A 15,882-nucleotide genomic window follows, 5' to 3' on the forward strand; every position below is an offset into this window, starting at 1 on the left:
ACTTGGGCAAGAAAGCCTGTGAGACTCTAAACTACCAAAAACCTGGAAGTATAGCAGTGGCTCAGGTGGCAAAGCACTAGCCTGGAGCAGAGGAAGCTCAGGGACAGCACTCAGGTGAGTTCAAGTCCCAGGACCAAATAAGTTTCTACCTCATCTCCAACTTTTATTCATGTTGTCTTATAACCTTTATTTTGCCTTGAATTTTTTTCTATAACTTAGGGAATGATACATTGTTTTTAGAAATATGCTACTGTTACTTGTTTAATAAAGTTAAGCCAACACATTAAACAAAATTGTAGTTTAAAACATAAATAGTCCTTGGTGGGGAAGTAATTCTATGTCCCTTGCACACTTTTAGACATGTCAAAAATTGTATTCCTAGAAAAACCCATCTCAAAGAATGAATATGGCATACTTTATTCTTGAAATTTTAACTTATTACTAGGTCAGCAAAACGATTATTGGACCAGATTGTTGAGAAAGGAAGACCAGCCCCTGGCTTTCATCATGGTGATGGACCTGGAAATGCAGTTCAAGAAATCATGATTCCAGCTAGCAAGGCAGGATTAGTTATTGGAAAAGGGGGAGAGACTATTAAACAACTTCAGGTATTGTTATATTGTGACGTGATTTATTTTTCCTATATTTTGAAGTCAGTTTTCATCTTTCTTCTCGGTAATACTCGTGATTTTTATGATTTTTAAGGAACGGGCTGGAGTTAAAATGGTTATGATTCAGGATGGACCTCAGAACACTGGTGCTGACAAACCGCTTAGGATTACAGGCGACCCATATAAAGTTCAAGTAAACTTCACTTTGTCCTTTATAAAGAGATTGGGAGGGTTTGGGCAAAATGTGAACAAAAATGGAATGTTTTCATACTTTTTTTTTAACTGGGTAACTCTTTGTAATTTAGCAAGCCAAGGAAATGGTGTTAGAGTTAATTCGTGATCAAGGTGGTTTCAGAGAAGTTCGGAATGAGTACGGGTCAAGAATTGGAGGGAATGAAGGGATAGATGTAAGTAAAAATACCTAGCTGCAATCCTTTTATGTTATTCTAAATAAAACAGTGTTTTCTTGTTTTGAATAGATGGCCCCTCTCAAATTGTATCCCTTTTTCTTCCTACTTTAATAGGTTTTGTCTCTTACTGAGACATGGCATGCATAAAGCTGTTTATACTTTTATGACTTAAATGTAGGTTAAATTTTCAGGAAAGAGCTTTCGTAATACTTTTACTCTAATTTTCATCAGGTCCCCATTCCGAGGTTTGCTGTTGGCATTGTAATTGGAAGAAATGGAGAGATGATCAAAAAAATACAAAATGATGCTGGTGTTCGAATTCAGTTTAAACCAGGTTAGCATATATAGTTAGTTAATCTTCTAAGTTTTCATAGCCATTAGTTTTGATACTCATATACTTCTGTTCAATTAAATAAATTCATGTCCTTGTTTTAAAGATGATGGAACAACACCTGATAGAATAGCACAAATAACAGGACCTCCAGACCGTTGTCAGCATGCTGCAGAAATTATTACAGACCTTCTTCGAAGTGTTCAGGTTTGATTTTTTTGTTTTGTTTTGTTTTTCCTATTGGTATTTTTAATCAAATCTGAAAGTACAGCTTCAAGTATGCTTGATATGTGCTTTATTATTCCTAGAAAGTTTAAATTTCTATATAAGTACTTTCACTTCAGTAATTTTTATAAATGAAACTATTGTTGGGCATTGGTACCTGTACTTAGTAGACTGAGATCTGAGGACCACAGTTCAAGCCATCCCAGGCAGAAAAGTCTATGTGACTATTCTCTGCAATTAACCAGCAAAAGCCAGAACTGGAGGGAGGTATTGGTCAAGTACTGAACAAAAGTGCTAGCTTTTACAAAAACTCTAGAGAATAGTACAAAGCCCCAAATTTAAGACCCGTGTAAGCACAAAACAAAATGGAAATCTTCACATGATTATTTTGGTCAAGGAATTTGTATCTAAATTTCTGACTCAGGAATATGAGGATTAGTGGTGGGGACCTAAATTATTATTGTGAAAATAATAGTTTATACTGTTCGGTGGTTTTTTTTTTTTTCTTCTCCTTTTCCCTCCTAAGGCTGGTAATCCTGGTGGACCTGGACCTGGTGGTCGAGGAAGAGGTAGAGGTCAAGGCAACTGGAACATGGGACCACCTGGTGGACTACAGGAATTTAATTTTATCGTGCCAACTGGGAAAACTGGATTAATAATAGGAAAAGGCAATGTATCTTAAATTCTTAGTTATTTAGCATATTACCTAATGTTTCTAAACACTTTTCGTTGCTATTATAATTCTTTGGAAAGTATTTTTATATTGATATGTAGCAGCTAAAATAAATGAAGTTTCTGGCTTCTACAGAAAGGAATCAAGAGTCACTAGTGTAAGGAACTTTTGACTCAATCATGATTTGTGTAGGCTTCAGTGGCTCACACCTATAATTGTAGCTTCTTAGGAGAATGAGGTCTGGAGGATCACAATTAGAAGCCATCCTGGATAGAAAAATCAATAACACTGCTCAATCAATAGAGTTCAGCTAAGCAAATAAGCCTATTGAGTTCAAGGTCCTGAATTCAAACCCCAGTAACTACTCACTACCTCCTTCACCCTATTGAACAAAAATGACTTAAAGTTTAATGTATTTAGGAGAATGAGATGTTGAATATAAACAAAATGGGAGGATGTCAAAACTTGATTTAATGGCTCATTCATTTAATTGTGACTGTAGGGGAGGGGCCAGGTGTTAGGACTTGAACTCAAGGCCTGGGCTTTGTCCTGAATTTTTTTTTTGCTCAAGGCTAACACTCTACCACTTGAACTAGAGCTCCACTTCCAGCTCTTTGGTTGTTAGTGGGAGATAGAGTCTTATGGACTTTCCTGTCTCCACTAACTTCAAACAAAAATTCTCAGGTCTCAGCTTCCTGAGTAGCTAGAACTTCAGTGTGAGCTGCTGGTTCCCAACAACTGTTTTCTTTGGAATAGTTCATATTTAAAACTTCAGGCAAATTATTGTTTTCTGATTTCAGGTGGTGAAACCATAAAAAGTATAAGTCAACAGTCTGGTGCAAGAATAGAACTTCAGAGAAATCCTCCACCTAATGCAGATCCTAATATGAAATTATTCACAATTCGTGGCACTCCACAACAAATAGACTATGCTCGTCAACTCATAGAGGAAAAGATTGGTGTGAGTATGCCTAAAACTCCTGGTTCTTAATGTCCCTGTTCCATAAATAAGGCATTAATTGAAATTGTACTACATTGCCATGTAAAAATTTGTTTTTAGCTTTCAGCCAGATTTTATTTATTTTGGTGGGAGGAGGGTCTGGTCGTGGTGCCTGAACTCTGGGCCTAGGCGCTGTCCCTCAGCTCTTCAGCTCAAGGCTAGTGCTCTACCACTTGAGCTACAGCGCCACTTCCAGCTTTTTTACTTTTTGCTTATGTGGTGCTGAGGAATCAAACCCAGGGCCTCATGCATGCAAGGCAAGCGCTCTACCACTGAGCCACCCTCCCAGCCCATCAGCCAGATTTTATATTAGCATGGTAGGGGAATATGGAAGAGAGAACCATTTCATTTTATCAATGTAAGAAATGTGAGTTAAAGGCTTAGACTTGCCAAAAATTAGGTGTGTGCATGTGGAGATCGCATGGGGCTTGAACTTGGCCTGGGCGGTGTCCCTGAGCTCCACTTGCACCACAGTGTCGCTCCCAGTTTTTGAGTAGTTAATTGGAGTTGAGTCTAATGGGAACTTTTCTGCCCAGGATGGCTTCGAACTGTGATCCTCAGAACTCAGCCTTCTGAGTAGCTAGGATTACAGCAACCAGCTAAAAAGTAGCCTTTATATTTTAAGCTAAGTGAATACACTTAGCAACTTCTCTTTTTTTAGACTGTGGCATCAGGTGGGTAAGATGAATGAGGCCCACTCAAAACACTAGTAGCTGGTAAAACTTCGTTTTTCCTGCTGCCTTTACCCATTAATAAGAGTTCCCAGTTTTTTTTAACATTTAAGGATAAGGCAGATTTAGATGGCTTCTATATATTTGGGGGGGGGGGGGGTCCAATCCATGGGGCCTGAACTCTGGGCCTGGGCACTGTCCCACAGCTCTTCAGCTCAAGGCTAGCTAGCGCTCTACCACTTTAGCCACAGCGCTACTTCCAGCTTTTTTCTTTTTTGCTTATGGGGTGCTGAGGAATCAAACCCAGGGCCTCATGTATGCAAGGCAAGCACTCTACCACTGAGCCACCTTCCCAACCCTGGCCTCTATATTTTAAAAAGAAAAGATTGGTTTGTAGATAGCCCTTCCTGTATTTTAATCCTGTAACAATAAAAAGGCTCTGTGCTGGGAAGAAGAGCTTATTGTGCTTTTTACTTCCTGAGTTTAACTTTTCAGTCTGGCCCTTTTACTTTCCTTGAAAATAATACTTTCTGACTGTCCAACTACCCTATCCTGTTTTATCATCTGGACTTTGTTCTACATTAATCTTTGTTTTCCCCCCAATTTATTTGTGTGTTTGTGCACACACGTGCACGCTGATCCTAGGGCTTTGAATATCCTGGGTGCTATCCTTTAGCTTTTTTAACTCAAGGCTGGCATACTTCACTTGAGCCACACCCTTCCACTTGTAACTTTTTGGTGGTAATTGGCTAACTTTTCCTGCCTGGGCTGGCTGTCAACTGCCACTCTTGGATCTCAGCCTCCAGCAGATGTAAGCTCTGGGACACTTCATCTTCTACAGTTGCTTACAGTTCTTCTGCAGTTCCTTGCTGCTGAGAGTGGACTGTTATACATATCTGGAAAAAAATCTTTCCAGATCCTATAACAAAGCCTAGGACACAGCCATTCCATATAAGTTTTGAGCTCTTTATTTGTTTGAGGTGACCTTATTTTTAAAGCCTTTCCTTTTCAAGAATCCACATTTCTTCCCCTACATTAAACTGTACTCTAAATAATTTTACCTATTTGGGGGTGCTGTGAAGAGATCTTTTGTGAAGAGATCCAGTATTCTGCCTACCAGAAGAAATGAAGGAAATTATTTTCATAGTGGAGTAAAGCTACATCATTTACAAAGTTATTAAGAACCTTAATTCCATTGTTAGGTTGTTTTAGTTTGTAATAAGCTTAATATCTAACGTACGACATTGCAATAGAGACAAGTTATTAGACTCCTTAGCTATTTTTTTAACATTAGATTATGGACCAAGATTATAATTGCCGAAAAACAAATACTTGTTCAAGTTGTTTTCCAAGACTTAGCTCATAAATGCCTTAAAAAGATGAAGACTTCCAAAAACTTTTTCTTGTCCACAAGCATTTTTCTTTAACTTTTTCCAGAAACATAGGGAAATACCTAGCAATAAAAGTAATCTAATTAGAAGCTGGGAAGGTGGTAAAGTGGTAGAGTGCTTGCCTTGCATGCATGAGGCCTTGGATTCAATTCCTCAGCACCACATAAGCAGAAAAACCCAGAAGTGGGGCTGACGCTCAAGTGGTACAGTGCTAGCCTTCAGCTGAAGAGCTGAGGGACAGTGCCCAGGCCCACAGTTCAGGCCCCACGACCGACCAAAAAAAAAAGTAATCTAATTAAGTACACAGTTGTGGGTGTTTAGAGCCACCTTAATTTGAGTATATAGATGAGATGTTAGTATTACTTACACAAGTGCTAGAGTTGATAGAGGGAATTGTCAATTTATTAAGGTCTTTATACCAGTCTTTGGAGTATCAAAAACCAAATCCAATGCAGTTACCTTTACAATAGGAATTTAGACTTTTATTTAGACTTTTGGAAATAACTTTGACTTGAATTTTGAAAATGAGGCAACCTTTTTGTGTGTGTCTGTGTATCCTGGAGTTTGAACTTGGGGCCTGTGTGCTGTCCCTGAGCTTTTTTGCTCAAGGATAGTACTCTACCACTTGAGCTACAGCTCTATTTCTGAGGTACTTTGGGGTTTTTTTGTTTGTTTTGTCTGTCATGGGTCTTGAATTCGGGAACTTGGCACTGTCATTCAATGCTTGTGCTCTTATCACTTTGAGCCACAGAGCCACTTCCAGTTTGCTGGGGGTTTTAGCAGGTTTGGAGGTTTAATGGGTTTTATAGTTTTTACCTGCTATTAGGGTTTTAACTTAGGACATTAGGCTTCTTTGGCTGCCACTTTTCTGACCTCATCTCACTTTAACCACAATCCTTCAGATCTTAGCCTCCTTAATACCTAGTTGTGAGCCATCAGGACCAAGCTAGATTTTGGTTATTAAATGTTATTCAATGTATGCTATTAGATGTTATTAAATGTTCCTTTACATTCTACATTAGTTTTTCGATTGTAAAAGAATCCAGTAAAACACTATTTGTAGCCCAGTGTTGGTAGCCCACACCTATAATCCTAGCTACTCAGAAGTCTGAGATGTGAGGATTGCAGTTCATAGTCCGCCTGGGCAGAAAATTCAGAAACTCCACTATAAAAAAATAGTGCCAAGGCAAGGTGCCATTGGTTCAGGACTTTGATCCTAGCTACTCAGTAGACAGAGATTTTAGGATTATAAACCAGCTGAGACAAAAAAATATCCCCAAGATTACCTCTCCAATTAACCAGAAGAATACTGGCAAAAAAAAAAAAAGTGCCTAGCACATATGGCCTTAAAAAGTATTTTAACTTTCTTTTGTTTTTTGTTTGGTAAAGATAAGTCATGAATGTTAGAAATAATTAATTGGAGCCTTTTCTTTTTTTGGTCTATCGTGTTCTTGAACTCTGGCCTTGGGCGCTGTCCCTGTGCTCTTTAGCTCAAGGCAAGCGCTCTACCACTTGAGCCATAGCACCACTTCTGGTTTTCTAGTGGTTTATTGGAAATAAGAGTCTCACGGACTTTCCTGCCTGGGCTGGCTTTGGACTGTGATCCTCAGATCTCAACCTCCTGAGTAGCTAGGATTACAGGCGTGAGCCACCAGCACCCAGCATGTCTTAATTTTGAAGGGGCCAGCTATTAGTTGGAGCCTTTAAGAGACAAGTAATTGAAAGTGATTTGAATGGTCATCAAGTTTAATTTCATAGTGAAAAGGTTAACAACTAAATATAGTTTAAATATCTCCCAAAAATTTTCATGCTGTTTAGAAAGTTCTGATTGATACAAGGAAAAATGGGATAGTGCCTATTGATCTAAATAAGGTTCAAAAATAGAAAAGTTCTGAAGTAATTTTATGTAATGATTATTATATTGCAGATGACATGCTCTATAGACAATTTACAATATAAAAATTAAACATTTTGAGGAATATTACATTGGCCAAATTGCTGTCTGGGAGAGTAGAAATGCAGTTAACAGATAAGGACTTAGTATCTGATAAATTTTCCTTACTAACAATATAAAGCTGGGATTTGTGGCATGAGCCTGTAATCCTATCTCTCGAAACAAGTCAGATCTCTATTGAAAGTTGGCCCAACAAAAAGCAGTCCAGCCGAAGGCCCAGGTAAAAAGTCAGTCTATTCAAAATTAATGTAAACTAAAGGGGTTAGGTGTGTGACTGTATTTAGTGGAACACCAGCTTAGCAATCACTAGGTTCTGAGTTCAAACTCAGGTGCTACAAAAGAATTGTAAAAGGACAAAAAGAATAGAAAAAGAGGTTAAAGATCCAGTCCCTCTTGGCTCACACCTGTAATCCTAACTCTAGTCATCAGGCTGAGATCTGAGCCGGCTCCCGCCAGCAAAGTCTTAGCTCTTGTAAACCAGCAAAAAGGCCAGAAGTGGAGGTGTGGTTCAAGTGGTAGAGCACCAGCCTTAAAAGGAAAAAAAAGGCAATGCAAGGGCCTGAGTTCGAGCCTCAATATTAGCCCAAAAAAGAAGAAACTTTTTGCATTTAGTTACGAATGCAACTGGTTTTTATGAATTTTTAAGGTCTCAATGTAACACATTTTTAATGGATTTTACAATAGTATAAGGAACTCTAAAACTTGTCACTTGATCTTAAAGTAACTTGGCCACACCTTTTCTGACTGTTTTTAATGTCTTTTGGTGTTTGACAGGGCCCAGTAAATCCTTTAGGGCCACCTGTACCCCACGGGCCCCATGGTGTCCCAGGCCCCCATGGGCCTCCTGGGCCACCAGGGCCTGGAGCTCCAATGGGACCATACAACCCTGCACCTTATAATCCAGGACCGCCTGGCCCAGCTCCTCAGTAAGTACCGAATTGATTCTAGGCTTTTCCCTAAAGATCCTAGATTTTGGCAAATGGTTATTTATATACATATTTTCTTTACAGTGGTCCTCCAGCCCCGTATGCTCCCCAGGGATGGGGAAATGCATATCCACATTGGCAACAACAGGCTCCTCCTGATCCAGGTAAAGTATTACTTACATTAGTGCGTTGTCTGTATTTACCCATCATTCCTTGTTGACATCATAAATTTCCTAATGTTGATCCTATTTTTATACAAATTACCTTCGCTCTTTAGTTAGTGAAGATTGTTAGCAGAGTGTTAGGCATTACTTTTACCAAGGTATTAAAGACTATGGCCTTTGTAGAGCCATTTTTCTGGCTTTTTACTTCTAAATGAACACAATAGTGCTGAAAGTTACAGGAATAACAGTGTTTTAGGTACCAGTGCTTTTAGATATGTATAGTGTGACTTTCCATGAAAGATTACTGTATATTTATAAAATTGCATTTATAAAATTAAGTAGTTGAGCATTAAGCTCTTAAAGCTTCTGATCTTATCTATACTATAAACTGTCCATTGTAGTACTTCTAATAGGACAATTTTAGTAAAAAGCAGGTCCAAATTTAATAACTGTACTGGATACATTTAATAAAATATTTTCTGCATTTATATTTAGATTTTATGTGTTCTGTGCTTGCATCTCTTCATGACATAGTTTTTATTTCCATCTTGGTCAACAAAGAGGCCTTCTTTGAAACTAGTTAATACAAATTGTTTGAAAATAGGTACCCTAAATTGTGAATTACTTTGTACATTTAGTATGTTAATTTCTGTGTTCTTTTGTGTCAGTCCTAGGACATGAATTTCAGGGTCTAGGTGCTAAGTTTTTCTGCTCAAGGCTAGCACTCTTACCATTTGAGCCACAGCTCCACTTCTGGCATTTTTAGTGGTTAATTAGAAAGTCTCAGACTCTAATGGCTTGGGCTGACTTTGAACTGTAATCCTCAGATCTCAGCCACCTGAGTGGCTAGGATTAACAGGCAAACTGGCTTAGTATATTTACTTTTAAGAACCAAAGTAATTGATTTAAATGAAGTTGTTCTACTAAGTGTACTTTTGTATTGTTTTTAAATGAGTCATATATCAGATTTAACTGGAATTTTGTTCTTCAGTAATTCATGTTATGAAATAACATGACAATCACTAAATGACCACAACTTCTACTTACTCAATGTGCTAGGACATGGGTTTACAAACATGACTTTATGTCCAATAGCAAGTTTTACACTCCTGTTATATAAATAGTAGTATAACTGAATAGGTTATAAGGTAAAGTGAAATATGATGTATAACAATCTGAAAATCAATCTTACTAAGAATGGGAAGGATTTTCCTTTTGTAAGATAAGCAAAGGAATGAGAGTCAATAAGTTGAGCAGATTTATATTGGGCAACCTGAATGTCACTATTTGAATGGGTAGCAATTGAAGAAAATATGTATTGTAATGTTTTCCAGTTGGTGTGGTAATACAGTCATTACTGTAAGACCTGGCCAATGAGTATGGGTTCTTCAGGCTTTGCCTTTGGCAGCTAGGCAATTTGACTCAGGTTTATCAAAGTGTTTCTGAGTTTTTGGTGTCAGGTGTTGCTAAGAATAGAATTGTATATTTTATTGTCAGTAGTATTCACCTGAATCCCAGCACTCCAGGAGGATGGACAGGAGGGTTTTGAGCTCCAGGTCAGCCTCAGCAACATAGCAAGACTTTCGCCTTGGAATACAAAATAGCAAAAAGAAAATAACTTGTACATATTTATATAATGATCAAGAATTTAGTTCTTGAATCAAGTAGCTTTAGATCAGTCTTAATCTTATAATTTAATAAGTGTTGAGGAAGTATTTGAACTCCCCTCACTTTGTTTTCTTAGCTACAAAATTAAGTAAATTGATAATGTTGTTAGAAAATTTTCAGTATATACTAGATAAATATAGCTATCAGACTGTCTTATGATTTACACATGGATGAGTAATTGCTCTTAATATTTCTTGCTAATGTTTATTCTATTCATGTTGACATACATCTGTCTGTAGTCTCAGCTACTCGTGGGAGGCGCAAGAGGGACGATCATTTGAGCCTAGGAGTTTGAGACCAGCAACAGTGAGATCCCCATCTGAAGGAAATCCTAAATGTTTATTAATATACAGATAATGACACCACTGAGACATGAATGTAGAAAGTAGTATTATATTGAGCAGTTGAGAAAGGGTTGGAGACTAACCTTAATTTCTTGCTGCCTTAAATTTTCTTTTCCTCAAAATACTTGTCCTTTTCCCAAACTTCAGTACCCTTCATTAAGCTTCTGAAAATTGCTGCTTGTTCAGAATGAGCACAAAGCTGTTCCCATAGCTGTGGAAAATACATTCTTTGGGGGAGTACAGACTAATAAAGATATGTACATAGTAGTATATAACATTCTTTGTTTATTATAAAGGACAAAAATCAATAAAAAGACTTGTGGTTTCTCACTAAGAGGTCTCAGATTGTAATAAATAACATCAGTTGCTCTATGAGGAGTGAATGAAGATGAACCAAGCACAGAAGAAACTGGCTGGACATACCAAAAGCCCCGACATGAGCATGGTGTTTTCGGAAAAGTACACCAATTTGTTCCAGCCCTAACCTGAGTATTGGAGAGATACCAGCTTAAATGGAAAGGATAAACAAGGGAATTCAGTTTATTAACACTGAACAAAATGTTATGATTTTGTATCTTCAGGGAATACAACATAGGAAAAAAGTTGGTTCTAATTATTTCTACTTTGTTAATCTCTTCCTTCAGCTACCTGCCACAAAGAACTTACTGTACATAGTGAGCTTAGAAAAGGACAGGATGGTTTGAGAAAAAGCATTAGATATTAAGTTAGATGTTCTGTTTGTATTCCAGTTTTGCCACTCACTTGTTTTATAGCCAAGGAAATTATCTGAACCTCGGATTTCTGTCGTCAAGCTGGTGATAACAAGAAAGTAGAAAAACAATGTTTCCTTTTAGTGGGCCTGTGTATTTGAGCTTTGGCAGGGCAGGTTAATTTTTACTACAGATAAGGATATAAACCTTGAGCTTGTGTTTCTTAATTCTAGCTAAAACAGGAACGGATCCAAATTCAGCAGCTTGGGCTGCTTATTATGCTCACTATTACCAACAACAAGCACAGCCACCACCTGCAGCTCCTGCGGGTGCACCAACAACAACCCAAACTAATGGACAAGGTAACTATGGTAACTAGAGATTTATTTACTTTAAATAATATGAATTATATAACTAATGCATGAAATTTTTTGTGTGAGTTTCTAACTTCAGTAAGTTTATAATAGCAATAACCTCTGAATACCCAGATAGCCTAGCTGTTAGTTTTATTCCTCATTTGTCCTATTACGTTATCTCATATATGTCCAAAACTAGATATGATTGCTCATTACCTTTGAATACTTTGTATGTTCTTCTCCAATTAAATAATCATGAGTCCTCCAAATCAGTTCAGCTTAACCATATCAAATGTCCAAATACACAGCTCTACAATTTCACCAGTTGTCCCAATAACCCCTTCCTCTGATTCAGGATTCCATCTGGTCACATACTCATTTACATTCATGCTTTAAAATACAGAGTACAGGCATATTAGTTCCTTTCTACTTTTTTTATGGAGACAGAGTCCCAACTATGTTGCCCAGGCTGCTTTCAATTATCTGGGCTTGAAAGATCCCTTGCCTCAACTTGAGTAGCTAGAATTACAGCTGTATACCATTGTACTTTTCCTATTGAGCTTTTTCATAATGACCATGAACGAAGTGATGCTTACTTGGCAAGAAAAATCTCAAATATATACAGAACACTAAAGTGTGTTGTATGTGAAGTCTTTCATTCCTGGAATCATTTCTATGACCATGATCATTGGTCATGTTGGTTCTTTTCAGGTTTCTATACCATTTTTCCCTGTAAGTAGTATTGGGAAAAAATTATACTAAGATTAGGCCACTGTCTTTTCATCAAACTTCTACCTATCAGTCTTTCATAGTACCCTCTGCGTTATTAACTATACTATTTCTATTACAGTGATAATCAGTTGGTATTTTATCCTGTTCTTACATCAGTATGGATTCCTGTTTTATTTAGTAGGTTATATTTTAACTTCGTTATTTTTCATTAGATTGGCCTATATTGGAGCAGTTGAATGTTTTCAGGGTGATTCCTGTATAAATGCCTATTATCTGGCTTGATAAGATTTATTTTGTGCCTTCTGGCCTTCCACCTGTGAATCAGCTATTTCTTCAAGGATACCTGATTTTCTTTTTCAAGAGGATACACAAAAGTTAAAGCAATAACAAAAAGGACAGGAGCTGAAGGCATGGCTTAATTGGTAGGCTGCCTAGCATGCGTAAGGCCCTATATTCAGTCTCCAATGCTGAGAGTGAGAAACATAGAATTTAGAAGCCAAACACCCCACACACATTATTTGAACCACATAAATATCCAGATCTGAAAGTCTCATGAAACCTTATATTTATGCAATTCCATTTTGACATTTCAAAGTTCTTTTTAGCCTTTTCATATTTATAAATAGTGAAAGCCCTAGTATCCTTTACTTACTGCTCAATGAACCCAATATTGTTTTCCCAGCAAATTTGTGCCTCCACCATTTTGTCTTTGGTATCAGCAGGGTTATGACCACCACATAAAACTTCCTCAATGCACCATGGTAGGCCACTGCTCACTCCTATACTCAAAGCAAAGTCCAAATTGCTTTTTAAACATTAAAGTGCCCAGTGTCGGTTCCCATACCTATAAAAGATCTGAGAATCAGGATTCAAATCCAGCCTGAGCAGACATTCTGACTCCTATCTTCAATTTAACTAGCAAAAAGCAAAATGTGGGGGTCTGGCTCAAGGGGTAGAGTGCCAACCATGAGAGAAAAAGCTGAAAATGCAAGGCCTTGAGTCACAGCTCTAGTATCAGAAAATAATTTTGTTGTTTTTTGTTTTTTTGGCGGTCATGGGGCTTGAGCTCTGGGCCTGGGCGCTGTCCCTCAGCTCTTCAGCTCAAGGTGAGTACTCTACCACTTGAGCCACAGCACCACTTCCCATTTTCTAGTGGTTTATTGGAGATAAGAATCTCACAGATGTTCCTGCCCCGGCTGGCTTTGAACTACAATCCTCAGATCTCAGTCTCCTGAATAGCTAGGATTACAGGCGTGAGCCACTGGCGCCTGGCAGAAAATAATTTTTTTAATCTTAATGTTTTATTTTGTTAAAAAGGAGATCAGCAGAATCCAGCTCCAGCTGGACAGGTTGATTACACCAAGGCTTGGGAAGAGTACTACAAGAAAATGGGTATGTTATAATTTATATGTAATTAAACTAATCTCTTAGAATCTCTTGGCAAATATACACTAGCAGTTTTGATAGTAAAAGTTTATTTTACAATCAAAGATGATTTCAGTCCATTTAGAAACTAAATATATTAAGTAACTGGACAAAACATTTGTGCCATACAATATGCTCTGTGTATGTGTGTTTGTGTGTAGCATTGGACATTATAATACTTCATGTAAAAACATTTACCTGATGGCTTCAGGGTCAATTTTAGTGTTGAACAAAAATTGGCTATGTGGTAGCATATTTGCTACAACATAAATGAGGTAAGTGACAACAGGAAGTCCATAGCTTAAAAATTTTCAAGATAGCTAAATGACTACATCAGTGAATCCTTTTCTATTCAAAATAAAGTAGTGGGCTATGAATGTGGTTTACTGGTAGAGTGCATGAAGTCCTGCGTTCAATTCCTCAGTACCTCATTAAACAGAAAAGGTTGGTAGTGGTGCTGTGGCTCAAGTGGTAGAGTGCTAGCCTTGAGCAAAAGGAGCTCAGGGACAGTGCCCAGACCCTGAGTTTAGGCCCCAGGACTGGCAAAAAAAAAAAAGGAAAAAGTCTCTCAGACTTTTCTGTGCAGGCTATCTTCCGACATCATCCTCAGATCTCAGCCTTCTAAGTAGCTAGGATTATTAGCTAGGCGATTAGCCACGGGCACTTGGCTTAAAAAACTTAATTCAGTGACTAACATAATACATTGGTCACAGTATTAGATGCAGACACTGGTAGGAGCCCTGCACTAGTGGAAGATACAGTTGTCAATCAATGTTTTGCAAATATGTAACTATAAACTGTTATGTGTAGGAAAGAGACCCAATTTCACTGGCTTTTGGGGGTAAGGGGGGAAGCAGTCCCCTGAACTCAACGCCTGAGAACAACTGTCCCTGAGATTTTGCTCAAGGCCAACACTACTACTTGAGCCATGGCCCTACTTCCTGCTTTTTCTGTAATACTGTGGTATTGAGGAATCAAACCTAGGGCTTCATACATGCCAGGCAAGCACTCTTAACACTAAGCCACATTCCTTGCCTCCTACAAAATGGTTAGAACAGATTTTACTTGTCCGAGGGTTTAGGTCCCAAGCCTGTCTCCCAAGATTGTTTTTTTGTTCGTTAGTTTGTTTACCAGTCGTGGGGCTTGAATTCTGGGCCTGGATGCTGTCCCTGAGCGCTTCAGCTCAAGGCAAGCACTCTACCACTTGAGCCACAGTGCCACTCTGGTTTTCTGGTGATTATTGGAGATTATAGAGTGTCATGGACATTCCTGGCCTGGGCTGGCTTTGAACCATGATTCTCAGATCTCAGCTTCCTGAGAAGCTAGGATATAGGCATGAGACACCAGCATCAGGCCAAATTTATGTTTTTTAAGAACTATTTGGAACTTTACGTTTATGGTCAAATACTTTTTTGATGCTTTTACTTTTACTTAGAAATAACACTTATACCATAGCTGGTTGTCATAAGAAAGCTAACCAAATCCTTCACAGGTATAGAAAAATGGAGGATTTTCTCAAACGGTAATGTGCCAGGTTTTCTTATATTACTATTAAATGAGCTTTACCTTAGGGCCTGGGCACTCTCCCTAACATTTTCCCTCAAAGCTCATTTTCTACCACTTGAGCCACACACCTCCATTTCAGGATTTTTTCTGGTTAATTGGGTATGAGAATTTCAATGATTTTCCTGCCCAGGCTGTCTTTGAACCACTAGGACTTAGCTTCCACTGGGCCATTTGGAATTAAAGGTTTGTTTTTCTAAGGGAAAAACATGTCTAACATTTTATATTGATGTTTGCCTCTAAAAATGAGTATGTCTTGCAGTGATACTTTAGTTTCTTCTGTAAACTTGAAGTAGAATTATTTTTCTCTTAAAAAGTTTTGTTTTAGGTAGAGTTCATAAGAAACATTGTTTGCTCTTATTGTCCTTACTAGGTTCTTGAAAATTTTCTAATTATTGAAATTTATGTTCAGCTTTTGCTCAATTTTTGTCTCCTTATAAGATCAAAAATGTTAAGCCAGGGGCTGGGAAGGTGGCTCAGTGGTAGAGCGCTTGCCTTGCATGCCTGAGGTCCTGGGTTCGATTTCCCAGCACCACGTAAGCAAAAAGAAAAAAGCTGAATAGCTGAGGGACAGCGCCCAGGCCCAGAGTTCAGGCCCCACAAGCGGACACACCCCCCGCCCCAAAAAAAAAAGTTAAGCCACTGTTTGAGGAGAGTTATTCACAAGAATGCAGAATTTTGGTTGTACATTAAACTATCCCAAATAAAGGGTTTTCATGCATTTTTAA

The 15,882-nt window shown here is 38.1% G+C and overlaps 1 protein-coding gene across 8 annotated transcripts in view; it reads left to right on the plus strand.

Annotated features, from left to right (window-relative positions):
* Fubp1 (far upstream element binding protein 1) overlaps positions 1-15,882 on the plus strand; it is a 31,328-nt gene that overhangs the window by 8,853 nt on the left and 6,593 nt on the right. For 5 of the 8 annotated variants that reach the window (XR_006147014.1, XM_042676495.1, XM_042676507.1 and 2 more), the window contains exons 8-18: positions 446-608; positions 706-804; positions 917-1,018; positions 1,253-1,355; positions 1,459-1,559; positions 2,104-2,245; positions 3,051-3,211; positions 8,041-8,192; positions 8,277-8,356; positions 11,312-11,449; positions 13,484-13,558. Coding sequence is in view for 7 of the 8 variants with exons in the window: in XM_042676495.1 (XP_042532429.1) it covers positions 446-608; positions 706-804; positions 917-1,018; positions 1,253-1,355; positions 1,459-1,559; positions 2,104-2,245; positions 3,051-3,211; positions 8,041-8,192; positions 8,277-8,356; positions 11,312-11,449; positions 13,484-13,558 (1,316 nt within the window). In the remaining variant the exon portion in view is untranslated. The remainder of the gene's footprint in view (positions 1-445; positions 609-705; positions 805-916; positions 1,019-1,252; positions 1,356-1,458; positions 1,560-2,103; positions 2,246-3,050; positions 3,212-8,040; positions 8,193-8,276; positions 8,357-11,311; positions 11,450-13,483; positions 13,559-15,882) is intronic. The other 3 variants (XM_042676515.1, XM_042676522.1, XM_042676547.1) reach the window with 1 other exon arrangement.

The sequence above is a fragment of the Dipodomys spectabilis genome, unplaced genomic scaffold (assembly GCF_019054845.1).
Source record: "Dipodomys spectabilis isolate Male_0828 unplaced genomic scaffold, ASM1905484v1 ptg000002l, whole genome shotgun sequence".
Classification (NCBI taxonomy): Eukaryota; Metazoa; Chordata; class Mammalia; order Rodentia; family Heteromyidae; genus Dipodomys; species Dipodomys spectabilis.